The sequence below is a fragment of the Mesoplodon densirostris genome, chromosome 19 (assembly GCF_025265405.1).
Source record: "Mesoplodon densirostris isolate mMesDen1 chromosome 19, mMesDen1 primary haplotype, whole genome shotgun sequence".
Taxonomy (NCBI): domain Eukaryota; kingdom Metazoa; phylum Chordata; class Mammalia; order Artiodactyla; family Ziphiidae; genus Mesoplodon; species Mesoplodon densirostris.
In genome coordinates, this window is record NC_082679.1 from 20395942 (window position 1) to 20409395 (window position 13454).

Below are 13454 nucleotides of genomic sequence, written 5' to 3' on the forward strand. Positions count from 1 at the left end.
ATAATATAGCTGATAATACCAATCGCTATCATCTAGCATGTGCTCTTTGCCAGGCTCAGAGCGAGCGTAGCACCAGACACATGTGTCTCCGTAACTTGCTGTCCCTGATGCTGCAGGGCAGTCACCTGGTGCCCGTGGGCACTGACTAAGCTGGGGCTCAGAGAGGCTCTTTAATAGAATGCTCACGACTTGAGAAGTTGGAAGGTTTTTCCATTGAGTAGAAAAATAACATTGGGCAAGTCACCTGACATGTCGTGGCCTCGGTTTCCTCATTCATGAGATGGGTTCTGCTGACCAGGTGAGTTTGGTTATGCAGAAGTGACTGAGAACCAGAAAGGCTGCAGAAGGACCAGCTGGTGCGGGGGCCTTCCCGTGAAGATGGGCCTACACTGGGGTGGCCCGCCTACCTGGAGGGCGAGGCTAGGACCGAGTCCATAAGTAACAGGGACATCTTTCCACACGGCCCCATCTTTCCTCCTGCAGGACAGGCTCTCTCTGGGTCAGTAGGTAGACAGGCATTCATCTGGCCAACCTCACCCTTGGGGGAGGAAAGAGGGAGTCACAAGTTCCGATCTGGCCCTCCAAGTAACCCCAGAAGACGAGAGGAAGCCTTCTCGTAAGTTTAAATAAAGGGGGGCTACAAAGCCCCCACCCCAGAGGGACTGCTCTTTCCTTTTATCAAGAAGAGGGCCAGATGGCCACCTTCCTTCTGAGACGTAAATGGTGACCTCCTGACTCAACAAACAGCAAGTGCATCTTAATCAGAGAGTGCCCTTCCTGTGCACCAGAAAAGGCGATGGCACCGACCCGCCCCTCAAGGAAACAAGACCTTCTTAATCACAGGCTGCCTCAAGGGGCTGGAAGGGGGACCACAGGCCCCGGGGGCTGACCCCTCCATCAGCAGCGACTGTTCCCTCCCCACACACACACTGCCTGCCTGACTGGTGCCCGCCCAGCTCGGCTGTCCAGCCAAGCCTAGGCTGGGGTGAAGGCACCTCTGAATTTCCAATTCTGGGAATAATAACTCCCATTACTTTGATCCCATCTGCACCCAGTGAAGGCAGAGCAGGGAAAGGAGCATAAAACACAAAGTTCCCACAGTCAACATCTGTCTTAGTGCAAACAATGGACCATTATCTTGTAAATAATTCTGATTGAGCTGCAGCAGCGTTTCCTCCTGAAGCTGGAGGTCGGGGAGCATGCGGAGGGTGCTGCTGGGAAGCGGGCCTGGGCCACCAGGTGCTGCTCTCAGGCCTCCCCCACCCGCCCCAGCCACTCAACCTCTTCACCCAGGCGGTGAGCACCCTAGCGCTGCCCACACAAGCAGGCCTTCCAACCAGCACCTCCAAACCCCGGGCGGCTTCTGGAAAGTTCCTCCCTGCCTCCATCCTCTCCTTTCTGCTGGTTTTTCTCTTCTTCCTCTTTCTCACTCTATTTCCCACTCTCCACACTCCTCCAGATGCCACCTTTACCATGTTTCTTCTACTCTGTTCATACTGGTTTGTTCATACTGATTTTCTCTCCCCTTACTGTCTCCTTTCCTGCCCTTTTATCTTCCCAGGTCTCCAGTTCCCCTTTTTCATGCCTTTTCCTTACTCTCCTCTTTGACCCCACCTCCTCCTCTCTCCTTTCTCTCTCCATCCGCATCTCTGTCTCTCTGCTCTTCACCCCTCTCTCATTGTCTGGTCTTTTCTGCTCTTGGTCCCACTGGGGCGCTCTCTCTCCTCCCTTCCTCCCATCCCAGGCCCCTGGGGCCTGCCCACCCCTCCAGACTGTCCCTGGGACAGATGGCTGGAGTATGTCCAGTCTGGGGATTCCAAGGCCTACAGGTCCCACCTGCTTCCCGGCTCTCTCAGGCTGTCAGGCCTGGGCAAGGCTGACCGGCAGCACTGTGCCCACAGGAATGTCTCTTCCCACCACTGGGCAGCCCCTCATGCCCCACCCCAAATCCAAAGACCCTCTTCCTCCCATGTGTTCCAGGATGCCGTGGTCAGCCTGCCTCTGCACTCATGCATCTCCTGTAGAAAAACCCAGTGTCATGAAACAGAGCTGGGGCTTCACAAAACCACCCAACATTAGGGAAATCCAGGTGCTTGCCTGTTCAAAGGCACTCACTTTGTGAGGGCATGTATCCCAAAGCCCTCAAGAAAATTCCCCTGTGATTTAAAATTAATTGCCTGAGTGTGATTTTGAGACAACACTCCCGAAGTTTCCATGTAAAGCAAAAAGCCATATGGTACAAGAATCTTATTCCTACTAGTTGACCACTAGAAAAATTTAAAAATCTCCTAACTGTCAATCCTTTGCAGCATTAGAAAACAGGACAAAGAGCTCAGTTGGAGCGAACAGGGGTGATGTCTGCACATCCCTGGAATGGGATCACTGAAACATGGCACAGCTTCCTCTGTGGAGGTGTTCACGCTGAAGATGGAAAAGAATCCCAGTGAGGCTGTCTAGACAAAGTCCTTCATGTGGTGAGTACAGGTTGGCAGGGATGAGGGGCTCCCTGCTTTGCAGTACTCTACCCAGATTCTCCACCCACTTGGCAAGGTCTTAGAGGGTATGAGTCCTCATGGGAGCCCTGCCTGAGACCTGCACAGCAACAGAAATCCTAAAATAACTAAAATGTGGGTGACTTGCCAGCCTCCAACTTATTCATATTCATTTTATTGTCTTGAGGATGTACAAGGGTACACAAGTGTATCCTTTGATGGATGAAAAACTAGAGGCAATCAAGTTACATTCAATCAAAAGCAAAAAGCCAAGGACTTGAGGGGCTCAAAGTTGGAGATAGTATACACTCTCCCAAACTAGGGGGGCTTGCTAGCCAACAGCTTGCCACTTTGAATGGCCAAAGGAACTCTGAGGATGGAACAGTGGAAAGGTCACAGGTATGGAGGAGGATGTGACCTGTTCCTTGTGCCCCATGCATGGAGTACAGCATGACCCCTCATCTCTCCATACCTCCTTCCTCTCCCTCTAAGTGTTACTGGGTTGGAGTGTTGGGTGGGAGTGGGGGGCTCCCAAGAGGGACATACTTTCCAAAGAGGGACACAATAGATTATACACAATCTATTGTGTATAATTATAGATTATAGATTATAATCTATACACAATAGATTATAAAATTGATATCTGTAAAGCACTTGAGGAAACCTTAAGCATCATGAAAAATACTATCTTCTCAAGCTCGGTTGTGAATACAAGAGGTTGGAAAATGGCAAAGAAAAAAAGTCAAAAAATCAGGTTTTTCTTGCACTACTATGAACCCAAAGATTCCGTTTTATTGATTCCCTCTTTAAAAAAAAAAATAGTTTGATTGACTTCCAGAATTACAAGAGAAATGCCTTGATGCTATTCTTATGAGTTAATAAAAATGTCTTGATGATGAAGCAAATATTCACATGCCCCGTGCCCAAACTGAAACCCTGCATGTTCATGTGCTTGTGGAAAGACCAGTTGGGTGCCCACATCTGGGGCCCTGTAGGAGTGAGTGCTCATGAGGACTCTAGGACTGACCAGGTCCTAGAGGGTCACCTGAAAAGTAAAAGCTACAAGGGATCCTGAAAGCCATAGAATCTGAGACACAAGAGGGTACTGAGGGGACTTGTCCAAGCTCCTTGGAGCTCAACTGCTGTAGACACTGCCCTCCATCCAGCCTCCAGGAAGCCTGGTCCTAAGCTGAGTGCATGTCTCAATATTTAAAATCTGTAGTTCACTTCCCACAAGGCATCTTGGAGTGTGTATCTGCCCTCATCCTGGGCTCTGGAAGATTGGTGGCCTTCTGCAGTGCACCGGGGTGTAAAAACCAAGGGGTTCCCACTTGTGGTGGATGCTGTCAGTGCCCCATCCCTTCCCCTCTGGTTCCCTGGGACACAATGGCCTCTTGTTTCTCTCTGACCATGAGAAGACAGCTTGGCTGTTGGGTGAGCTGCAGTGACCCTCAACTACTGACTGAGACCTGCAGAGCTTCTTCAGCCCTCAGGGGTGATTCTGAGGTGAACTTCACATAGTGTCCTAGAGGACCCCCAGGGGACAAAGCCCAGTCCCTGAGCAGTGGCAGCCCTGTTGTTAGGCCCCTCACCCATGCCTCCCTAGATCACCTCCCACATAAATGACCTGCACCCAGGTCCTTATCTCAGATCTGCTCTTGGGAGAGCCCAACTAGGTGAGCAATGGGCTCCTAGAAGACTGAGAAGATAGATGGACTCTCCTGGACAAGAAAGAGCCCCACATTCTGTGAACCCCTGATTCAACACCAAGGCCTCTGCACCCCAGAAGACACCAGCCTCCATCCCGGCCCCAGGTGCAGGGACACCTTGGATGGCTCGTCCTTGTGTTTGCCCTAGCACTCCCCCCAGGACATACAGAATACTTGAGTCAAAAGAGAAAAGCGACTTGTCCATCATATAAAAAGAGCAATAATTTGGTAAATTAATTGCAAATTTTCTTCCCCCGCTTGGTTGCCTTTCTCCTTTTATGTGGATAATTGAGAGCATATTATATTAATTTGACAACAACAGAAGTTCAAAAAGGAAACGTAACCTCGTGAGCAGTGGGTTACCATTAGATGGGTGTGTCTGAACAACCCCACAAAGAGCACGAAAGACAAACTCCTCATAAGCCAGCCAATTTCCGGGTGCACAAATGGAGATTTTTGCTAATGAAATAGCTGTGCAGAGTTCCCCAACTTTAACCTTGAAAATGCACACTGTTTGCTCAAGAAGCAGAATCTGCTCATGCAGACACAACACTGCCCATGTGCGGCTGCTTATTTAGGGATGTAGTTTAATCATCATGATGTGTCTTTGAGAAAAAGTGACTATAGGTGAGCAGTAATCGTCTCCCAAAGTTTAAGTTCTTTGGCCCTGCACCAGAGCATTTGAACTTCATCAAAGCAAACACATTTCGCAGCACGAGAAATTGAAGACGTGGACTCCAAGACTGGGCTTCACCATGAGCTGCACAGCGCCTTCTCCTCCCTCGGCCTATCCCATCTCGCGGCACAGCTACCTCCTTGAAACTCCACTCCCCTCTACAAAGGGGGCCTCTTTCCACCTCAGACCAGTGGGCCATCGCTGCTTAGAAGGGTTTAGGTTGTAGGGCCAAGGGTAGAGTAAATACGAGATGCTTGGGGCTGCCCCAAATCTGAGCCCAAACAGGTCGGGCTTGTTAAAATGCCATGTGGGGATTGGCGGGGGTGGGGTGGCAGGCTTCCAGAAACAGGACAGCCGGCCCCCATGTTGAGCCGTGAATGAAGTCAGCTCATCTCAGAGGCCTGGATGCACCCAGCTCCCTCACAGCCACAGACAGGATGTTCCCAAGAACGCTCAACTGGTGAGAAGGGAGTTCTTCCCCACAGGCAGCAGGAATGAGGGGAATGAGGGGGAGGTGGGTGGGAGTGGGGAGAGCAGGGGGAGGGCGGGTCATGAAATGAGAGCGGGGAGGAGGCTGGGAGGAGGCTTATAGAAAACAGGAGAAGAGAATCCACAAAGGTCTCCTCTAAGCTTGAGAAGTCCCCCGGGGGAGCAACCCAGGAAATACCCCCTGCTTTTGAAGTGGAAATGCATGGAGACCCCCTTAGGGGGATTGGGCCCTCGTGGAAGGAACAGGGAATACAGATGCCTGGATAAGGGGCTCGAGGGAGCCTTCCTGCCGTCAGGGTGAGAAGCCAGGATGATCTGTTCCCTGCAGCGGCTCTGTCTCTGTCGCCAAGGCCCGGCCACTCAGGCTGCACGGGACCCCCAGCCCCACCCTTGCCGGACTGGCAAAGCCAGTGCCGTGGTGTCAGCAAGGATCCGCAGAGTGCACAGCGTGGCTGTAAAGGAAGAACAGAGCCAGGGGCAATGTGTTCAACCCTGAGCCCTTCAACAGAGCCCTCTGGGCCTGGCCACATCTCCCCAGGCTGGAGGCATTGGTCTGGGGGGTGCAGAGGGTGCCCCTTGCCTTCACAGAGTTGGATGATGGCGACCCCTCCTTGGGAGCTGCAAATGTGGCATCTAAAACCCAGCGCGGCTTCAGGCCCTGAAGGAGGGAGCACACAGAACCCCTTACAGAGGCTTGGTGTGCGTGGGGAAGTGATGCAGGCCTCGGGGGGCCAGCAGGAGGTGGGGACCCAGGAAAGGGCAGAGATGAATTCTCGTCCCTAGGGCAGTTCCCCAGACTCAGGGGTCATTGGAAACAAAGACGAAATTCCACCGGAGTCTTTCTTTTGGTTCAGGCTGTGCCTACACACTGCTGGTGAAAGCTCAGGTCGATGTGGCCATGGACCAGGACCTGGTGGCTGGGGTCACTTCGCTTTACCTTGGCTGGGCATTTGGGGGTCCATCACATTTTCCATAAGAACCCACAGTCCGTGTTCTCAGCTTCACATAAACAGAATCATATTCTCAGACTCAGAACCTCTCACTTCTCACCTCTTCCCCCAAATAAGAGACAATCTAATCCTGTACTATATGGTTTTTGGGGTTGGGATCACATGAACAGTTTTCATGAGAAATACTGGAGGGAATGTTTCCAGCAGTCAGGGTGATACATTTGTCCTGCTGCTAAGGCCAGGTTTGTTCAAATGGACAGTTCTGGGCTTCCAGCCCCTTGTACACAGGGCACTTTGTTTATTTGGAGTGTGGGGACCAAGCTTGGGGCTTGGGATTCTGTCAAACGATGATAATACCTTTCCCCCCGCCAGGAGCAGTTAGCCAGGGAGCTGAGTGAGCATGGAATTTAGAAGTTTACAAAACAGACCCAATCAGAGAAGCTTGAAAACACCGTTGAAGTGGCAGGGGCCTGAAGTCCAGCCCATGGACAAAAAAACTGAGCAATACAAAAGAAAAGTGAAATCCTTCCTTCCTGCACCCTACCTGCCATGATGGGGTTGAGGGCGAGGCAGGCAGAAGCCTGTTACAACAGACCAGGGCACAACCAAAAAATCTCAGTGGACAAAAATACTCCACACTCCAACAATTCCAAGTACCTTTCCGTGTAAAACTACTCTTCACAGGATGAAAAGAAAATGTTAATGTTTGCTGCAGGAAGGCCGGACAGATGTAGTCCTCCACACCAGGGATGAGGGACAGCGGCCTGCACAGACCCCCACAGGGCCTGTGAGCCATCATGCAGTCTAGACACACACCCGAGAGACACTTGTACAGAGAGATGCACTCCCTGGACCCGCCACGGTCACCCCACCCAAATCAGGAGGTGCCTTGACATTTGTATGATTAGGAATTGTAACTCCTGGGTCCACCTAAAGATGGGTGGAAAATGCAGTAGGTGGCCCAGAAAACAAACCATGGAACAGCATCACTAGTTTCCCTGAATGTCCTGTTGAGTCTCCCGACAGAGGAACGTCAAAGGGTGGAGGGTGTTGTGGAGTGAATTAACATAATGACTCAAAACTGCACTAATGTTTCACAGCTTTTTTTTATTAGCAATACCAAGATAAGTTATTGAAGCATTTTTAGTATTGTTTTACATTCCATTCATAAATGACCTAACTTGTAACTCAGCATACAGCACACTTAAAGATATAGTTTGACACTTATTCAGAAAGCTACAATTATTATAACTTACATGCCTTCATTACCAGGAACACCTTCATATATCTTCTAATTACTTCAACAATACTCTATTCCAAAGCACACGATAACCTGGTACAAGTTTACACATTTTGCTTCAGTCACCATTTTTAAGGAGTGGATATCAAGGTGCTATTCACTGGAATTTTACTGTCATCTGTTCCTGGTTAACATGACAACCTGACACAATATTAAACTAGCAATATTACTGCTTAAATACTATGGAGAAAGATAATTACTGCACTTTTCTGTATTCTTCTAAAGTGTTACAAAATACAGGACAATCAGACACAAGCAGTAATGCCAACGAGACCATCGCAGGGCCCGCCTCTAGAAGCTGTGCTGAGCAGGCCCCCCATCAGGGTTTCCACAGGTGAAGGGACCTCAAATCCACCAGCGTGTGTCATGTAGAATTCATGACTCGGAGGGAATTTTCTCTCCCGTTCAAGTTACTAAGCCTTCACCATCCTTCGCTACTAGTGGAACATATGGGGCAGTATTTTTAGCCTCCCTGATTCTTTGCTCTATATACCGTAGGTTGGTGCGCCATGTGTATACACATACCTATGCCAATAGTAATTATTTATTCAACACACATATGTGTATACATTCTTCTCTTGACTTTACACGATTAACAAGCTGCAGATAGCCACCGAGGAGCACGAACAGACAAGGGCAAGTCCAGCTAGACCGACTAGAACAGGGGGTGTCACTTACCTGCAAGAAAATGTGCAGATTCATTAAACAATCCAGAAACCACGTGGGCTAGAGGCATTTGAAAGCAAGGGCAGGGCCACATTCCCTAATTGTTTAATGGGATAATGACAATAAAGCAATATTTATAAAATTTGGTCCTTCTGTCTCTGGCTAAAGCAAGAAGAGCCCATGTGATTAGAGCAGGTTGGCAATTAGATGTAGAGGTACTGTTGATCAGCGCTACGTAATAGGAGAAGATGCCTACTTATTGGAAACCTGGGCTTGGCACATAGCATCTGAAAATCAAAAACAAAGATCCTGATTCCTTCAGCAGTTAAGATGTGCTCCGTGGCACGTGTGGCAGCTAGATGGCTGCCCGTGCCAACCACCACTTTGATTCAGTAGCCTAAGAAGGCAGACCCCAGAACTTAAGCCCAGAGTACCCCCACACAGCTCAAGACAGCCATGGGGTCACAGTGCTCCTATTGCATATGGCGGTGGCTGGCCCTGCCTGGAGAGTTTGCATTTCCCCAGGGATGTGGGTGTCCGTTCTGACAACACTCTCTTCTCTCAGCATTCTCTTCCTCCCTCCCAATTTGAAGTCATCGTTAGGGAGGAAAAACATTGTATATATGTTTTAAACCAAAGAGCTTGGTTGGCCTCTTCTCCCACCTCAGGCTTGATCCTGGGCAGTAGGTATCACGCGATCCAAAGAGAACATGGACACGGCAACCAAAATGAAAGCTACCAGACTTTTCTCCTGCTTTGGAGGCACTGTTGATTCAGACGGTAGCTTTTGGAGCCAAAAATATGCAGCAAAAGGAAAGGAACATAAACAAGGCTAAATGTCACCAGTGTTTGCCGACTTACAGACACCATCCATTTGTTTGTTCTGAAATGACGAGTGGACCATTTGGCAAATACAATGGTATTCACACAACAGTTCTGTCATCCTGCAGTGCAAACGACATCATGTCAGTGGCATTCCCATGTAACTTAAAAAGAGGGAAGGGGGGGGAGGAATAGAATGCCGAGAGAGTCTGGAGAGGGCTGCCATCCGAAGAGGATGCCCTTCGTCAGCATGATGCACACGGGGAGCCTCTGGATGAGGGCAAGGGTGCTGGCTTCTGTGTGGGAGACCCCGGGGGACAGCTCCTGTGCTTTGTCCCACCAGAGTTAAAGGGAAAGGCCCTGCAGCCAGCTGTGAGGCAGCCAGCCTGGGCAGAGCAGGCAGGAGGGGTGGTGATTTGCATTAATTGAAAGGATCTGCCCTTGGACTTCAGGACAAGCCAAGTGGTCCTCCCTACTGAGGCCTGACATCAGGCCCTGGACACACACTGTTACTGGGAGCAGGCTGGACTATGGAAATCGTGATAAAATGATAAAATCGGGCAAAGAAAGCGAGTGCAAAAGTTGTGCTTTATCCACAGTCTCTGCAAGCCAACACACAGGAGAGTCATCTCATGAAGAAGAGGAAGAGGAGGATGATTGCTCATTTGGCTTTAAATAAAGCGTGGCAGCTCTAGAGACAAGATCTTACAACAGAGATTCCCTGGGCCTCCTAGGCTCACTGCATTCACATGTGTTGGCTGAGCCTGGGCGCCTGTCTGCTTGGCAAATTTGGATTTTGTGGTTCTCTTCCTCTGCCATTTAACTAATTTAACCTCCTTTCTCCATTAGAACCTGCTGGCTTCAGGGCCACACCTTAGAACTTAAGATCATCCACAAAAAAATGTACCAACTGTCATAGGCTGTGCACCAGTAGCCTATGCTCCGGTGTCTTCATACACACACATGCAGTGCTCAGTGTTTTCATATATTCCACCACGGCTCCCTTGGAAATCCCTAACTGACCACAGACCTTAGCCATTTATTGGCCAAAGACTGAGGAGGCAGGACTTATTTCCTACTCCAAAGCACTTGCCTTCTAACAGGAGAAGAATTGGGTAGAAACTGAAACGGTGAGAACATGGCAAGGAAATGTCAACACAAAATTGCCAGAACTGTCTTCTAAGCTAATGTTCCCACATACCAAGAAATAGCTATCAATGACTTGGCAAGGCAGACCCAAGGAAATAAGATGTGTCTCCATAACCTTGATGGAAAGGAAGATTTGTGCCTGCTCAGTGCTAAAGGGATGACTGCAACCAAAAGACATTTGGGCAGTGACATCATCTCCTTGTGATAGCCTCATGCGGATGTTCACCCCTTCCAGAAAATACCAGCTCAACTGAGAACCATTTATCCAAGCTCGTATACATCCATTGCCTCTTTTTATCCTCACACTTCTGTCCATCGAGCTCACCTCAGAGCCAAGAAAGAGCTCCTGTGTCTTCCTCCTCTGCCTGCATTGGCCATGATGGGGGGCAGCCTTTCAGAGCCCTGGAAGTCTCTGATGCATAGGTAGAGATGTGACCTTCCAGAAATAGCTACTCTGGGCCACCTGGGTCTACAAGTCCTCTCTCTCTCTCTCTCTTTCTGGAACATCTCTCAGATCTCTGGCATTAAATGGCAATAGATGGAACATTGTAGCTGCTGGCCTGGGTCCTGCCTGCATCATCTCACTGGCCAGTGGGGTAGCAGAGGATGGCTTTCACATGTCTTCTCTAGGATGACCACAGCAACACAACCTTCTTTATACTAGAGCAGGGGCCAGCAAACTTGGATCTGTGGGCCAATTCTAGCCCACTGTCTGTGTTAGTAAATGAAGTTTATTGGAACGCAGCCATGCCCATTTGCTTCCTTATTGCTTATTGTCTGCTTTGTGCTGCCCAGTAGAGACCACAGGGCCTGCAAGCCTAAGGGCTCTATGGCCTTCTAAGAAAACAGTTGCCCACCCCTGAATATTTTCAGACTGCCTAGGCTGAGAAATCAACAAGGTTTCTGGAGGTCAGAGTCACCTGTTAAAAGAGTTCAGCTTCCTTATCCTGGTTCATTTCATCACACATTTTAGAATACATGAGGTACAGAGGTTTAAGTGGACCCCATCTTTTTTTTTCAGGAAGGGAGTCCTAATTTTCTCATTGCTATGAGAGAATCCAGGGTCGCAGGCATAACTTGGGTCAGGGAAGCCAGTTTCCCCCCAACTGGGAATACTGGGGCTATTGCTGGTAATGACCCTGCCTTCTCACTGGCTTCCTCCCCACTCTGGTGGGTCACTTGGTCTGGCAGGCTCGACACAAGGGCCTCATGCCCACAACAGACAAGCTGATAGATTCTCCTCACTCAGCCGGGCTTCCCTGAGTGGCGGTAACTCCAGAGCAGAGCTTTGAAGAGTAAGAGGGTTGCACTCTTCTCACTCATGTTCCCTTAATTTGATTTTAGTTCTTCCCCATCAACCCTACCCCTGGGCTCACCAAAGAACACAGAGCAAACTGCTTGCAAGACTCAATAGACGATGGCTCCCAGACATCTGTCTCAGGTTCAAAAGCAAAAGTAAGGGTTGCTTTCTAAATCCACAAACTCTGGAGTGAAGCAGGCTCTGTACCTGGGCCATGCAGCCAGCCCCCCAGGTGCTGTGCAGCCCAGCCTCTGTGCTGACTAGGGCCCACCAGAGCACTCTCAGATCTCCGAGCTACTGGCTGTCCCAATAGTTTGTCAGATTTCTCAGGCTGGACAAAGGGGCTGTCTGCCTTGTCTTGTCAGTGGATGTGACGCTGCCCTGGTCTGCCCTTGCCCCCCTTATTAAATACTCACGTGGATCTTGTCCCATTACAAAACCAAGGTCAAACCCATTCCCAAAACACCGAGGGCACATCCGAGTTCTCCAACGGCCAGGAGTGCCCTTGTACATTATGCTCTTCAACAGAGAAAAGAAAGGTAGGCCATGCCTGGAGTCTGGAAACCACCTCACGAAATGGGGACTTTGATTGGAGCAGGATTTCTTGTAACGAGATCAGGCCTAGAGTGGGAACTGACTCACTCTAGAAGCAACAGTGCATGTCCTTCAGCTTAATCCAAGATGGCTCAACCGCCTCCTCGGAATCATCTGTAGCGTGCCTCTGATCTTTTGAAAATTCATGCTCAAGCTCTCAACGTTGGCACATGCTACCTACCTCCCCCACCCGGCTGGCTGGGTTGCCTAGCAGTGGACAGTGCACATTGTCCAGGACCCCAGGTCCATGACACCAAGGAATGAAAGACCAGAGTTTTAAAAGTCAGAAAGCAGGCATGCAGAATTAAGGAAGCATCCAGAAGTAGAGCCTATAGCATGAAGATCACCCACAGACTTAGGGTTAGAAGTCACCTTCTCCACTTACCAGCATGTGTCAGCAGAGCCACTGAGCTCTAGTGGGGGGCGGCGGGGGGGGGGGGTCTATGTGATTTAAACAATATCTTTACTGATGCTTCTTCTAACACTTCTACACTCATGAGAATAGAAACAGACAGACATTAGCTCCTCCCACAAGCCTGTTTCTAAGGGCGTCAAAGTGGGGATTTGGGTTTACTAACCAGATAAAATCAGACCCCAAACTCTCTTAAGTTGAGAACTATCAGAATAATTCTTTGGTTAGGCAAAGCCCAGCTTCTTGAGGAAACCAGCTATTAAGCTGGTGGGCCAGTTTGGAAATCCATATCTACTCTGAGTGGAGCAGAGAGGAGGGAATAAACATTAGGAATATTTGATTCCTTGTGCCAATATCATTTCCACCCTGGCAAAGTCAAGCCAATGGGAGTTTGAAGTTTTCAACTATCGCTTGTGCTTTTTGCAATGCTAGAAAGGCAGTAAACTAGGCAGTAAGAAAAAATGTCCTCAAATGCCCCCTTTGTAGCTCAGTGGGTTTAAGTTTTCCTCACAGATGTCAACTCTTAGGAAGGATGAATATGCCTGGCCCTCCTGGGTCACAGCAGCCAATAAGAAAACAAGAAGAGGATTTTGATGATGGTGGGCCAGGTATGGGAAGGGGGAATGAGAACTGGATAGAGTCAGGCCATCCTGGAGGCAAAAGGACAGGGCTTCCACCCCAACCAAGCAAACACAAAGGCCAGAGAAGGGCCTTCCTCGCCTGCTCCCAAGCTAAAGCAAGAGGGAGGATGCAGAAGAAATTAGGATAAATGAAATGCAGAACTTGTGCACTCTAAAAATAGGCATTTTTTGGCCGGAGTTAGTTTTGGCATCTCACCATGAGTTCAAGGTGGATCAGTGGGACCTGGACCGTCCGCTGGGAAGTGACCAGGTGC

The 13454-nt window shown here is 49.4% G+C and overlaps 1 protein-coding gene across 2 annotated transcripts in view; it reads right to left on the bottom strand.

The window, feature by feature from the left end:
• The window catches only part of ZNF536 (zinc finger protein 536), a 307936-nt gene that overhangs the window by 127607 nt on the left and 166875 nt on the right, over positions 1–13454 (bottom strand). Inside the window, exon 5 of one of the 2 annotated variants that reach the window (XM_060084532.1) lies at positions 8201–8294. The exons of the other annotated variant lie outside the window; for it this stretch is intronic. Coding sequence (XP_059940515.1) covers positions 8287–8294 — 8 coding nt within the window. The 3' untranslated portion in view covers positions 8201–8286. Of the gene's footprint in view, positions 1–8200; positions 8295–13454 lie in introns of those variants that run through there. 2 annotated transcript variants of the gene reach the window in all.